Raw genomic sequence first — 15,245 nt, 5'->3', positions numbered from 1 at the left:
TACCCATAGAAATATTCCCAACCAGAACCCCAACTATACCCATAGAAATATACCCAACCAGAACCCCAACTATACCCATAGAAATATACCCAACCAGAACCCCAACTATACCCATAGAAATATTCCCAACCAGAACCCCAACTATACCCATAGAAATATACCCAACCAGAACCCCAACTATACCCATATAAATATTCCCAACCAGAACCCCAACTATACCCATAGAAATAATCCCAACCAGAACCCCAACTATACCCATAGAAATAATCCCAACCAGAACCCCAACTATACCCATAGAAATATACCCAACCAGATCCCCAACTATACCCATAGAAATATACCCAACCAGAACCCCAACTATACCCATAGAAATATACCCAACCAGAACCCCAACTATACCCATAGAAATATACCCAACCAGAACCCCAACTATACCCATAGAAATATACCCAACCAGAACCCCAACTATACCCATAGAAATATACCCAACCAGAACCCCAACTATACCCATAGAAATATACCCAACCAGATCCCCAACTATACCCATAGAAATATACCCAACCAGAACCCCCAACTATACCCATAGAAATATTCCCAACCAGAACCCCAACTATACTCATAGAAATATACCCAACCAGAACCCCAACTATACCCATAGAAATATACCCAACCAGATCCCCAACTATACCCATAGAAATATACCCAACCAGAACCCCAACTATACCCATAGAAATATACCCAACCAGAACCCCAACTATACCCATAGAAATATACCCAACCAGATCCCCAACTATACCCATAGAAATATACCCAACCAGAACCCCAACTATACCCATAGAAATATACCCAACCAGATCCCCAACTATACCCATAGAAATATACCCAACCAGATCCCCAACTATACCCATAGAAATATACCCAACCAGAACCCCAACTATACCCATAGAAATATACCCAACCAGAACCCCAACTATACCCATAGAAATATACCCAACCAGAACCCCAACTATACCCATAGAAATATACCCAACCAGATCCCCAACTATACCCATAGAAATATACCCAACCAGATCCCCAACTATACCCATAGAAATATACCCAACCAGAACCCCCAACTATACCCATAGAAATATTCCCAACCAGAACCCCAACTATACCCATAGAAATATACCCAACCAGAACCCCAACTATACCCATAGAAATATTCCCAACCAGAACCCCAACTATACCCATAGAAATAATCCCAACCAGAACCTCAACTATACCCATAGAAATATTCCCAACCAGAACCCCAACTATACCCATAGAAATATTCCCAACCAGAACCCCAACTATACCCATAGAAATAATCCCAACCAGAACCCAAACTATACCCATAGAAATAATCCCAACCAGAACCCCAACTATACCCATAGAAATAATCCCAACCAGAACCCCAAATATACCCATAGAAATAATCCCAACCAGAACCCCAACTATACAGAACTATACTCTGAGGGACAAGACCTAGTTGTATGATATAAATGGAGTAAAAGTTGGATCTCCAGGTTGGCTGTGCGGAGTCGTTGTGTACATCTCAGGAATCGATGGAGATGAAAGTATTCGGCTGATTCCTGAGTCCGGCTCTACAGAAGGACAGTCGGCTCACCTTCACAGTGGTCAGCCTCCCCATGTTGTCCGGGGTGGTAGTGATGCCAAATTGGTTTCCTTCGTTGCCTTTAACAATCCTATACACGGCTGTCCAGGCGTCTGTGTTGGGGACGTCGTCATCTGTGACCGTCAGCAGCGTCACCTCGTACCCCACTGCGTTCTCAGGGACCTTCGCCAAGTACTGAAATGAGGAGATTTCACATCAGAACTACAACATAATGGCCTCCATGAATGTACAACTATTTGTCAGGGGCTCTACAAAGTGTGTACAGGACCATAACAAGATGGTCTCCATGTACGGGACCATAACAAGATGGCCTCCATGTACGGGACCATAACAAGATGGCCTCCATGTACGGGACCATAACAAGATGGCCTCCATGTACGGGACCATAACGAGATGGCCTCCATGTACGGGACCATAACAAGATGGCCTCCATGTACGGGACCATAACGAGATGGCCTCCATGTACGGGACCATAACAAGATGGCCTCCATGTACGGGACCATAACGTGATGGCCTCCATGTACGGGACCATAACAAGATGGCCTCCATGTACGGGACCATAACGTGATGGCCTCCATGTACGGGACCATAACGAGATGGCCTCCATGTACGGGACCATAACGAGATGGCCTCCATGTACGGGACCATAACGAGATGGCCTCCATGTACGGGACCATAACGTGATGGCCTCCATGTACGGGACCATAACGAGATGGCCTCCATGTACGGGACCATAACGAGATGGCCTCCATGTAAGGGACCATAACAAGATGGCCTCCATGTACGGGACCATAACAAGATGACCTCCATGTACAGGACCATAACAAGATGGCCTCCATGTACGGGACCATAACAAGATGGCCTCCATGTACGGTACCATAACAAGATGGCCTCCATGTACAGGACCATAACAAGATGGCCTCCATGTACGGGACCATAACAAGATGGCCTCTGTCAATGGAAACCCTACAAAATGGATATTAAATGGCGTTTCTGTGAAGGACTACAAGAGGAGGACATGTGGCAGCATTTGAGGAACCTGGAAGTTGGAATGGGCCCTAAGAGCCCTACACAACGGACCCAGGATACAGGACTATGGCAAAATGGCTCCTGGCAACAAGAATTAACGTGCAGCTAAACCTCCAAAACATGTATTATACTGCAGCTTACCAGTCCTTAGAGGTGGTGACCGCATTAGTTTTCTTTTTCATGCCTTTTCCCTTTATTTTCACATGACAATTCTGCAGTTATTACACTTTCTGCCCTGGTGGCTACGCTCCCTCCTCCACTGTACCAATGAAAGGCGCCAAGGTTGTCTCCCAGGCTGGACTACGAACATTCATCCTCTCTTCATCTCCTTCACATTGGGGGACGGGGGGGGGGGGGTGTAGGTTACAGAAGGAAGAGAACATTGTTGGTACTTTCTGTTGATCTCACTAGAAATGTCCTTCCATGTGAGCTGAACGGGAATTTTCTGTTCTTGCTAATAATTTAATAAAGAAAAAGAAAACGAATGCAGCCGAATATCCGAGGACTGTTACATTGTTACATTACACGACGTTTCTGTTGTTGGGTTCCGATATCCTCCTGGAAATCATTCATCTGCAATTCAGAACCTCCAAAAAACAGAGCGATACATCAGGCAGAACGTGGCACACTCACCGTGGCGGGATCAAATACCGGAGCGTTGTCATTGGAGTCTGTTACTGTGATCACAGCTGTGGCGGTGGCTTCGTATCCAAAACCCTCCTGATCCGTGGCCTTGACAATCAGAGTGTACACAGGATACAGCTGCAGGGGAGAGGAAGGTCATTCATGGATACTATGTGCCCGAGATACAACCGGAAATACTAAAACTTGGCAAGGGAAAGGGACAGGCTACTACACAGCTACTACACTGTTACTACACCCCTACTACACCCCTACTACACAGCTACTACACAGCTACTACACAGCTACTACACAGCTACTACACCCCTACTACACCCCTACTACACAGCTATTACACCCCTACTACACCCCTACTACACAGCTACTACACCCCTACTACACCCCTACTACACAGCTACTACACCCCTACTACACAGCTACTACACCCCTACTACACAGCTACTACACCCCTACTACACAGCTACTACACCCCTACTACACAGCTACTACACCCCTACTACACCCCTACTACACAGCTACTACACTGTTACTACACCCCTACTACACCCCTACTACACAGCTACTACACCCCTACTACACAGCTACTACACCCCTACTACACAGCTACTACACCGCTACTACACCCCTACTACAGTGATCTCCACCAGTTGTGCTGCATCCTCATGCATTGTGAACATGAGAGGTCAGGCGATCCACACACATGTGCCATTCAACGAATGCAAAGTATTCTCTGGTTGGACAAGGTGGAGAGGCAGGGCAGTGACATCATGCAATCCACCTCATCCAATCAGAGAATACTTTGTATTCACTGAGAAAATGCAAAGTGATCTCTGGGTGGCACCTGGGCCAAGGGGCTGACCTCCTGTGTTCACAAAGCGGCAGGGTAGTCACTTGCCAGGGGATCTGGAACCTAGTGGGGATTACTGGAGTAGAGGGGAAGTGGCAGTTGTTGTCATGATCCCTCCTACACTTATTTACAGCTTCTAGCTCCTCCCACAGGTCTGGTATATACAGTTGCAAGAAAAAGTATGTGAACCCCTTGGGATTACATGGAGTTTTGCATGAATTGGGCATAAAATGTGCTCTGAACGGCATCTAAGTCACAACAATAGAAGAACACAGTCTGCTGAACATAATACTACACAAATATTAGATGTTGCCATGGTTTAATTGCACATAACATGTAAACATTCACAGTGCAGGGAGGAAAAAGTATGTGAAGCCCTAGCTTAATGACTTCTCCCAGAGATAATTGGAGCCAGGAGTGAGCCAACTTTGACTCCAATCAGTGTGATGATATTGGATGTGTTGCTGACACCTGTTTTGGGTTTACTGGTTTCAAGAAGCACTGTCTGATGTGAACCATGCCTCGCAGAAAAGAGCTATCAGAAGACCTACGATCAAGAATTGCTGACTTGCATGAAGCTGGAAAGGGTTACAAAAGTATCTCCTTGAGCCTTGATGTTCATGTGTCCACGGTAAGACAGACTGTCTACAAATGGAGAAAGTTTAGCACTGTTGCTACTCTCCCTAGGCGTGGTCGTCCTGTAAAAATGACTGCAAGAGCCCAGCGCAGAATGCTGCATGAGGTAAAGAAGAATCCCAGAGTGTCAGCTAAAGACCTACAGAAATCTCTGGCACATACTAACATTTTTGTTGACACATCTACAATAAGGAAAACATGAAACAAGAATGGAGTACATGGGAGGACACCACGGAGGAAGCCATTGCTGGCCAAAAAGAAGATTGCAGTTTTTTTTGAAGTATGCAAAAGAGCCCCTGGATGTTCCACAGCACTACGGGCAGAATATACTGTGGACAGATGAAACCAAGATTGAGTTGTTTGGGAAGAACACACAACACTATGTGTGGAGAAAAAAAGGCACAGCACACCAACATCAAAACCTCATCCCCACTGTGAAACATGGTGGAGGGGGCATCATGGTTTGGGGCTGCTTTGCTGCCTCAGGGCTGGACGGATTGTTGTCATTGATGGGAAAATGAATTCCAGAGTTTATCAAGACATTTTGCAGGAAAACGTACGACCATCTGTCCGCCAACTGAAGCTCTGCAGAGAATGGGTGATGCAACAGGACAATGATGACCCAAAGCATACAAGTCATTCAACAAAACAATGGCTGCAACAGCACAGAATACGCCTTCTGGAGTGGCCCAGTCAGAGTCCTGACCTCAACCCCATTGAAATGCTGTGTCATGACCTTAAGAGAGCGATTCACACCAGACATCCCAAGAATATTGCTACACTGAAACAGTTTTGTGAAGAGGAGTGGTCCAAAATGACTCCAGATCGTTGTGCAGGTCTGATCTGCAACTACAGGAAACGTTTGGTTGAGGTTATTGCTGCCAAAGGAGGGTCAACCAGTTATTAAGTCCAAAGGTTCACATACTTTTTCCTCCCTGCACTGTGAATGTTTACATGTTATGTGCAATTAAACCATGGCAACATCTAATGTTTGTGTAGTATTATGTTCAGCAGACAGTGTTCTTCTATTGTTGTGACTTAGATGACGTTCAGAGCACATTTTATGCCCAATTCATGCAAAACTCCACATAATCCCAAGGGGGTCACATACTTTTTCTTGCAACTGTACATAGTTGGTCCACGCCGCAACAATGTATTCACATAAAAACCACCAGACCCCGAATTCTTCTTGAACTTGTTGCAGGGCGTGTCATCATTGTACAGAGGACGTGTGTAGCACGTCCAGTCTCTCTGCCTGTTGGCCAGGACCCCCCAACTCATCCCAGTGGACCAGTGGGTGTCAGTTGACAAGCGTCCACTGACACCTGCCGGCAGAAGGGGATCCGTTCCCCACCCGTCTGGCAGATCGGAAGGGATGGCTGTCGGGTGGAAATGGACAGGCGGACTGTTTCCATCTGACTGCCCCATAGAAGACAGCGGTCTGTGTCCGCTCTGCAGCAGCGGAGAGGACACAGACCGGTCATCTGCCTGCTCAGTGGGGATCAGCGGAGAGACACCCCCCCCCCCCCCCACTGAGCAGGCGGATCCGCTGATGGGTCCGCCCCGTCTGAAAGGGGCCTTACACTTCCTCAGAGGAAATATAGAAAGATACAATGTAACATATTGTTACTTTTGTATCATTCTGTTCATTCATCTGCAGATCAAAGGGATGAACTTCCATCTGCAGATGCCAATTAAAAAGACAAGTTCTGCTTTTTTAAATAAAATATTCCTGTCTAACCCCTCATTAACCCTTCGTTCACCCTAATCAGATCCAAACAGACACGCCCCCCGCGCTCCATGGCTGTACTCAGGAGTTGCCGACTCCTCTAATCAGATCCAAACAAACAGACACGCCCCCCGCGCTCCATGGCTGTACTCAGGCGTTGCCCTTTACTCTAATCAGATCCAAACAGACACGCCCCCTGCGCTCCATGGCGGTACTCAGGCGTTGCCGTTTACTCTAATCAGATCCAAACAAACAGACACGCCCCCTGCGCTCCATGGCGGTACTCAGGCGTTGCCCTTTACTCTAATCAGATCCAAACAGACACGCCCCCTGCGCTCCATGGCGGTACTCAGGCGTTGCCCTTTACTCTAATCAGCCCTAATTACCTTCGGATTCTCCATTCAATTATTATCATTTTCCGGCTGTTGTTCTGTTTTTGTTATTTTCTATTTTATTATCATCAATATTTCATTTCGTTTTGTTTTCTTTGTATTTTGTTATTTTTACACCTTTAACATTTATTTATACATTTCATGTTTTAAAAAGCAGAAAATGGAAATGAAGAAAAAACATTTTATTTCATTTGTAAACAACTTCGCAATGTTTTGCAGCAGAATCCTCATTTCCAGCCGGACAAATGACAGAATAAAACAAACGTTTTATGTTTAAACTAACGCTGCTCAAAAAAAAGAAAAAAAGAAAAAAAGTGATTTTGTTCCGTTTTGTTCCATTTTATTGTGTAAAGCCGGCCAATGACAGATTGAATCATCAGCAAGACAGGCGGAGATTCCATCCATCTATGGGCAGGCTGATTGTACCAAGTCGTTTGATCGATCGCCAGCATTATAGCCTGCAGCAGTAATCATTGTGTTCTCCTGGCAGCTACGGCTCCCTGCACCCCCTCCCTGCACCCCTCCCTGCACCCCCTCCCTGCCGGAACACCACCATGGGGTTGATTACTAAAGAATAGACCGGGCACTTTGCAAAGAGCAGTGGCTCCAGAACTTAGTAAATGAGGGGAAGCTCTGCTGACTTCCATCATCCAATCAGGTGCAAGCAAAAATGCTGTTTTTTCATTTTCCTTGCCTGTGATTGGGTGATCTTTGCAAAGTGAATCTTTATCTTATTTACTAACTTCTGGAGCCAATCTACTTTGCAAAGTGCCCAGTCTATTCGCCTTTAGTAAACCAACCCCATTGCGTTCTTCTGGTGCAAAGTGCCCAGTCTATTCACCTTTAGTAAACCAGCCCCTATAGCTCCACTGCCTGTGTTGATGGGGAAATCAAGCGATTTTCTTTCCTGCAAGCCGTGGTTACAGGAAAGAAAATCGCATCCCCTATGGCCTCCTTTAAAACAAAAATCATGAAGAAAAGGCTTTGCTTGTCCTTCAGAAACAAATCGATATATTTCCTTAGTATGGTTTCTTAAGTAATGACAAAGTTGTGGAACAAACAGGTCCAGCAGAAATGTAAAAACTGATCTGGTCCATAGGGGGTGAACCAGGGGGGAGGGGAAGGGAAAAGCGGTTACTTTGCCCGGAATGGGAAGTCACATTTGTGTACATTCAGTATGGATTATTATACCTGCGGGAAGGAAGGAGCACAATGAATCCCACCCAACCATGACAGGTACTCTTCACTGGACTTCTCCATCCCCACCTATCAGGAGAGCTGTCAGCATTTCCCTCCCTCCTGCAAGAACCGGAATACAATCTCCCACTTTCTAGCAGCTGCGTCTTCCAAGGATTCTGTTCTACATCATGGGGAATCCATCCCTGGAGCAACACACAAGGAGCTGAGAAATGGCAGTTAGCCGGGACTGTGAGTGGTGGTGGGGAAGATATAGGAAGACTACAAACCTCGCGGTCCAATCCAGAGGACACAACACTGATCAGCCCGGAGGCGCGGTCGATGGTGAACATCATGCTGTTTGGTAATTGGGGATCCTGACTTACGATGAAGTAGGCGAGAATGCCGTTATTGGTGTCCTCGGTGTCATCGGCGTCTGTTGCCGTGACATTCATCACCGGAGTCCCTAGAGGGAGAAGAGACGGGACATTATACCGGAACCACCCGCAGGGAGCGCACACAGTGAGTGAGCATGTACTAAAGTCAGATAATATGATGAAAAAGCCAAATGACCATCCAGCACATCCCCCACCACCGAAAACCCAACACTTTCCACCCCAGAACCCCCGACAACCTGGAGTGGATCCAGAGGAAGTCATCTTCTAAAGGCCAATCCAATCTAATGCCGGCCATAAAACACCCAATCTGATTGTACAGTCTCCTAGGATCTACCCAATCAATCCATTCCATCGTTATCAAACCAGGCAGGTCCATGCACTACACCATTGATGGGAGATCTATAGTAGATTGTACAATTAGATTGTATAGTGTGTGGTCACCTTAAAGAAGAACTTCACCCTTTTTTAAAAAAAAATTAAAGTCAGCGGCTACAAATGCTGTATCTGCTGATGTTTAATAATCTGGTACTTGGCAGTCCCTGGAGTCCAGCGCTGTATTCCTGCAGCCGGATCTCCTCCCCAATACGGGCCCCCCGGTACCACCATCTTGGATTTGGCCTCCACCAGCTGTGGCCTCCAGAGGAATCAGCCAGCTCCTCACTGAGCCATGCGTGAGTTGGCACAATGCAGGGAGACTAGTCCCGAGACTGAGAGCTAGAGGTGGGGGGAGGGCAATGCAATTCTCGTTGGTGAGAAATGAAGACGTGGGGGTGGGTATCTGTCAAAAAAGAGGTACCTACCCCCCCCCCCCCCCCCCCACACACACACCGTATATTACAAATATATTAGGATGTTTCTGAGATTGTTCCGACATCGAAGGTCGGGGACCCTCACCAGGCTGACTTTGCACTTCCATAGACTTGTATGGGGAAAGAAGCGATTCTAACGCCAACAGAAGCCGGATGATAGGGACAGGACTACAAACCCCAGAAAAGACGACTTACCTGGTATGGACCCTTCGACCACTGTGCCTACAAACACCTCCTCTATGAAGATGGGACGGTTGTCGTTCTGATCGGTCACCTTAATAATAATCTCTATGGGGGTCTCCACTTGCTGCCCATTGGATGAGATGGCGTAGACCAAGATCTGAAAGAAGAATGAACAATCCGTTATTTTAGAATCGTCTTGTCTGACGTATTCCACAAACTGGGAGGAGTCCTGCGGTTCACCCAGTGACCTCCCCGAAATTTCATCCCACTATTACCGCTCAATCTGACATCAGCCACTGCGTCCCGTTGTAGGAAACTCCCGTATTACAAGAGCGCCAGGACCAGTCTATGCAGGACCAGTAGCGGGTGGACGTGGACCAGTAGCGGGTGGACGTTTGTTTTCCTGCGGAGGAAACGTGTCTTTTCTGCAGGGAAGAGCTCGCAGTATTTGTATTTTTAGTTCTCCTGGCCCACGTCCACCCGCTACTGGTCCTGCATAGAATGTATGCTGAGCTGTGCACATCCTCGGCACACCCCACATGTAGGTCTTCCTCCAACCTGTAGGTGGTGCTGTGCCATTGTCACATGTGGAGGGCAGTCTGCTGAGGGAGACGTCCCGTTATGGACTCCAAAGGGAAAGAAAGCGCACCAACCTTGCGCATCACCTCAATCGAAAACTTGATTTGATTAAAATGAGAAATATTCTCACAAACAAAGCAGGAAAACAAGCGGGAAGATCCTCAAAGGAGCATTAAAGTGCAAGCCCATCAAGAGGAGAGACTCTCAAAGGTTCGGCTGACGCATTTCAAAGGGCGTCCTTCTTTCTCAGAGATCAGCTCAGCTTTGTTTGTGAGTATAGATCTCATTTTAATCAAATCAAGTTTTATATATATTTATTTATTAATAGAATTAAAAATGTAATAAAGAAAACGGGGCCAAACAGTCAGACACATGACACAGGCCGGGCAGAGTCAGGCCAGGCAGAGTCAGCAGGCCGGGCAGAGTCAGGCCAGGCAGAGTCAGCAGGCCAGGCAGAGTCAGCAGGCCGGGCAGAGTCAGCAGGCCGGGCAGAATCAGCAGGCCAGGCAGAATCAGCAGGCCAGGCAGAGTCAGCAGGCCAGGCAGAGACAGGCCAGGCAGAGTCAGGCCAGGCAGAGTCAGCAGGCCGGGCAGAGTCAGGCCAGGCAGAATCAGCAGGCCAGGCAGAGACAGGCCAGGCAGATTTGACAGGCCGGGCAGAGACAGGCCAGGCAGAATCAGCAGACTGGGCAGAGTAGGCAGGCCGGGCAGAGACAGGCCGGGCATAGTCAGCAGGCCGGGCAGAGTCAGCAGGCCGGGCAGAGTCAGGCCAGGCAGAATCAGCAGGCCGGGCAGAGTCAGCAGGCCGGGCAGAGTCAGCCCGGGCAGAGTCAGCAGGCCGGGCAGAGTCAGCAGGCCGGGCAGAGGCAGGCTGGGCAGAGGCAGGCTGGGCAGAGTCAGCAGGCCGGGCAGAGTCAGCAGGCCGGGCAGAGGCAGGCTGGGCAGAGGCAGGCCGGGCAGAGGCAGGCCGGGCAGAGGCAGGCCGGGCAGAGTCAGCAGGCCGGGCAGAGTCAGCAGGCCGGGCAGAGTCAGCAGGCCGGGCAGAGTCAGCAGGCCGGGCAGAGACAGGCCAGGCAGGTCTCATAGGTAATTAGTATTGGTCACCAGATCACATTCTTGCTTACCGTATAGCTGGCTATTTTCTCTCTGTCCAGTGCCCGGGTCACGTTAAGCCATCCAGTAGTCCTCTCTATGACAAAGGTCCCCACGGGGGGAGAGTCGGCCCCTTGGCCTGTGATGCTGTAGAACACTTGAATTTCACTTGACCTGCTGGATTTGACCTGGAAGGAGGCAATATGGGAAATGGGAAGAGTGAGAAGGTTTCATAGAGGCACACGAGTCCCCATCGTTCACTTTATATGGGTGGAGGCTCCTTTTCAGGATTCTTAATTTTGCTCTATCCATGTGACCCCAAGGGTGTATTTACCACAAGGCAAACAAGGCATTTGACTAGGGCGGCTTTTTTCAGGGGGGCAGCAGGGGAGGTATTAGTGGAAGGCTATCTCAGGGGGGTGGGCAGGGGTGTTGTTGGTCAATGTCAGGCTCTCTCCGTGAGGAGCTCCCGATTTTTGTGTTGCCTAGGGCAGCACAATACCTAAATACACCCCAGTGTGACCCCATCTACTTTATTCTCCTAGTTTTCTGATGCCCATGGGTGATATGTAGGATTGTCCCTAAACTGGGACTTCACTATATATACAAACGTTTGTGGACATCTAACCACAAATACATTACACTCACCGGCCACTTTATTAGGTCCACCTGTTCGATTGCTTGGTAACACAAATTGCTAATCAGCCAATCATATGGCAGCAACTCAATGCATCTAGATGTGGTGAAGACGACTTGCTGAAGTTCAAACCAAGCATCAGAAAGGGGATTTAAGTGACTTGGAACGTGGCATAGTTGTGGGTGCCAAACAGGCTGGTCTGAGTATTTCAAAAACTGCTGATCTCCTGGGAATGTAACTCACAGCCATCTCTAAGGTTTACAGAGAAAATATCCAGTGAGTGGCAGTTGTGTGGAGGAAAACGCCTTGTTGGGGTCAGAGGTCAGAGGAGAATGGGCAGACTGGTTCCAGATGATAGAAAGGCAACAGTAAGTCGCGTCAATATGGACCAAATTCTCTGAGGAATGTTTCCAACACCTTGTTGGATCTATGCCACGAAGAATGAAGGCAAAAGGGGGTCCAACTTGGTACTAGCAAGGTGGACCTAATAAAGTGGCTGGTGAGTGTCTATGGCCTAAAGTATGTGGACAACCCCTTCAAATGATGGAGTTCAGGTGTCTCCAGAGAAGGGTCCTGGTAATCCTCCATCATACAAAGACATTGCGGACAATTGTGCTCTTCCAGCCTTGTGGTAACAGTTTGGTGAAGACCCTTTTCTGCCCCCCCATGACTGTCCCTCGTGTACAAAGCCGGCTCCATAAAGACATGGATGACCAGTTTGGTGAAGACCCTTTTCTGTTCCCCCATGACTGTCCCCCGTGTACAAAGCCGGCTCCATAAAGACATGGATGACCAGTTTGGTGAAGACCCTTTTCTGCCCCCCCATGACTGTCCCCCGTGTACAAAGCCGGCTCCATAAAGACATGGATGACCAGTTTGGTGAAGACCCTTTTCTGCCCCCCCATGACTGTCCCCCGTGTACAAAGCCGGCTCCATAAAGACATGGATGACCAGTTTGGTGTGGAGGAACCCCAGTGTCCTACACAGAGCCCCAATCTCAACCCTACTGAACATCTTTGGGATGGATTGGGACACTGATGGTGCGTCTTCTCATCCAACATCAGTATCTGACCACACAAATTTTATTTTTACTGAATGGGCACAACTTTCCACAGACTCTCCAAAATCCTGATAAAAGCCTTTCCAGAAAGGTTGTTATAGCCGTAAAGTGGGGCTGACACCATATTATTGCCCATGATATTGGAAACCTACATAGGTATCATGGTCATCATATAGCGTACCAGTGTGGCTCAAGGCCAGTTCTGTCACAGAAGGAAGACATGCTGAACACTCTGTGCGTGATCAATGTATGGTGGATTCTGAAGGAAAAAGGTGGGTGTTGTAGGTACCTGAATGAGCTTTTTAGGAAATGGGCCCCTTTCATTTTCAGAGCATTTAATTGGTGGGATGACCCAGTCTCTCTTCTGTCTCCGAAGCTCACGTGATGGATGTGAATGTTCAGCCTGCAGAAGACACAAACAATTAACACAATCAGTCAATTAAAACTCTGTATAGATAAAAGTAGATCCACCCAAAGATGACGTTTCATTTTTCATGCCATCTGCTTTCTTCCTAGATCATTCTGGGACTCCAGCCACCAGACATCCCCATTGGAGCTCCCTACTCTCTGACCTGCCACCTTGAAATAGAAATCCCAGCAGCAATGGTGGAAACCCTTGACAAATCTTCCCCGGGATGACCAGGCTTGGGGACATATTTCAGAAGTCTCTGAAACAAATTCTGTAAAACACAAAGCGGTTTTGGTGGAACAAACCCTTCATTGTTGCCCCAACCAAATTTGTTACACGGGAGGAAATACAGCAACGGCTGCAGCCTCCAAGGTTTGTTTGTAAACAAACCTCATGTGGTCACCAAGTCATGGCGATTATGTAGATCATATGATCAGAAACAATGCTGACTGATTCCTGACTGTTAGTGGAGTCCTGAGCAGAGGCGGACTGACCATTTGGGAAATCGGGCACTGCGCAAGGGCCCGGGGTCAGTAGGGGGCCCCATGAGATGCCCCTGGTACCTTTCATAGGCTTTTTTGGGTGTGGTTTGAGTGTGGGTGAGGACACAGGGGCCCCATAATCTCCTATTGCCCAGGGGCCCCATGAGTTGTCAGTCCGCTGCTGGTCCTGAGCTGACAGATTCGATGGCTGGGAGCACACGACTTGAGCATCCTCCCAGCTGGCAATCTGAAATGTAGGTTAATGTCCCCTCGGCATGGGAATGCTACATGGAAAATGGCGGATGCCTTCAGATGAACACGTTTAGTGCACGTTGCTGTGAGATGTACAAAAACATTTGTCCCTTTTGCTTTATTGTATCAACAATCAGATATGACCTTCCATAGGATCTCATCTACTCAGGTCATACAACACTTCATATACGGCTTCCAATGGCACAGCCACAGACAATAGGCGCCTCGGAGTGAGTCCTCCACTTTCATCTTCATTTTTGGTGCCACCTCTTCCCACGTCTGGATGGATCCTCCACAGTATAGCTGTACAAAGGAACCCGAGTACAATGCCTCCAGACCCATGGGTCCCCTGTGCTTGGATTCCATGACTTACCCCAGGGGACACATGGAGACGTATCGCAGGGTAGTCCCCCTGTGTGGTTCTGTGTGGACGGTCCAGCACCTCTCTGGGTCAGCTCTGCCTTACAATAGGTTCACAGTAAAGGGTATATTGTTGTAGAACTGAACCAGAACCCATTGCAGCTGCCCTGACTCTATGTACACCCCAACCCCACAGGGGTACACAGACCAGGATGACCATTTCAGCACCAATAACCCCCGTTCAGTCCGGCACGTCCTCTGCCAATGGTAATACTGTAGGTAGGAGCAGACATTGGGGGCAGCATGGAAGGAAGACCCCGATCCTTCATACAACCCGACCTACCTGCCCTGGATATTGGAGACTCACCTGTCTGTGGTGGGGATGGTGTTTCCTCAATGTCACGGTGGTTTCAGTTAACACATTATTCCCCTCTAATGCCACAACACCGAACTCTCTGTGTCCATGAAGCCTCAGATGATCCTTGACTACGATGGAGCCATCAGCCTGAACTTCAAAATGAGAGTCTTTGGATTCAAAGCGAACGTTCGATTTCAGGCCGCAGGTAATGAAGACCACTGAAAGATAAAAGTCGTGAACATTGAGCTCATTCTCCAGGACATAGAGGTCATGTTTACTAAAGTCACTGAAATAAATATTGTGTAGAACTGCAATCATCTTTTCACATTAAAGTATATCTAAAGCCAAAAAATTGTTTTACTTTTTGATAGAGAGGGTTAGACCTCTGTCAGGCTTTTATTACTATCTGTGCTCTTGCTGGAGAGACCCCCCTCTGTATTTGGCCTGTATGTCACCAGGGCAGAGAGGTGAGGAGACACCCAAACTATTACCATTGGGGGGGGGGCTCCAGTAGGGAC

General features: G+C 48.0%; 1 protein-coding gene across 1 annotated transcript in view; it reads right to left on the bottom strand.

Moving 5' to 3' along the window:
* LOC149433030 (cadherin-1-like) overlaps window positions 1-15,045 on the bottom strand; it is a 36,321-nt gene extending 21,276 nt beyond the window's left edge. The window contains exons 1-7 of the mRNA XM_089664734.1: window positions 14,737-15,045; window positions 13,156-13,269; window positions 11,202-11,357; window positions 9,511-9,655; window positions 8,399-8,574; window positions 3,320-3,448; window positions 1,649-1,831 (exon numbers count right to left, since the gene is read on the bottom strand). Coding sequence (XP_089520860.1) covers window positions 1,649-1,831; window positions 3,320-3,448; window positions 8,399-8,574; window positions 9,511-9,655; window positions 11,202-11,357; window positions 13,156-13,269; window positions 14,737-15,045 — 1,212 coding nt within the window. The remainder of the gene's footprint in view (window positions 1-1,648; window positions 1,832-3,319; window positions 3,449-8,398; window positions 8,575-9,510; window positions 9,656-11,201; window positions 11,358-13,155; window positions 13,270-14,736) is intronic.
* Between the last annotated feature and the right edge of the window lie 200 nt (window positions 15,046-15,245).

Source organism: Staurois parvus, unplaced genomic scaffold (genome assembly GCF_062004578.1).
Source record: "Staurois parvus isolate SC_StPar_1 unplaced genomic scaffold, SC_StPar_1.0 ptg002015l, whole genome shotgun sequence".
NCBI classification, from domain to species: Eukaryota; Metazoa; Chordata; class Amphibia; order Anura; family Ranidae; genus Staurois; species Staurois parvus.
Note: the sequence above shows the minus strand (reverse complement) of the source record. Positions and strands in the feature narration are given on the sequence as shown.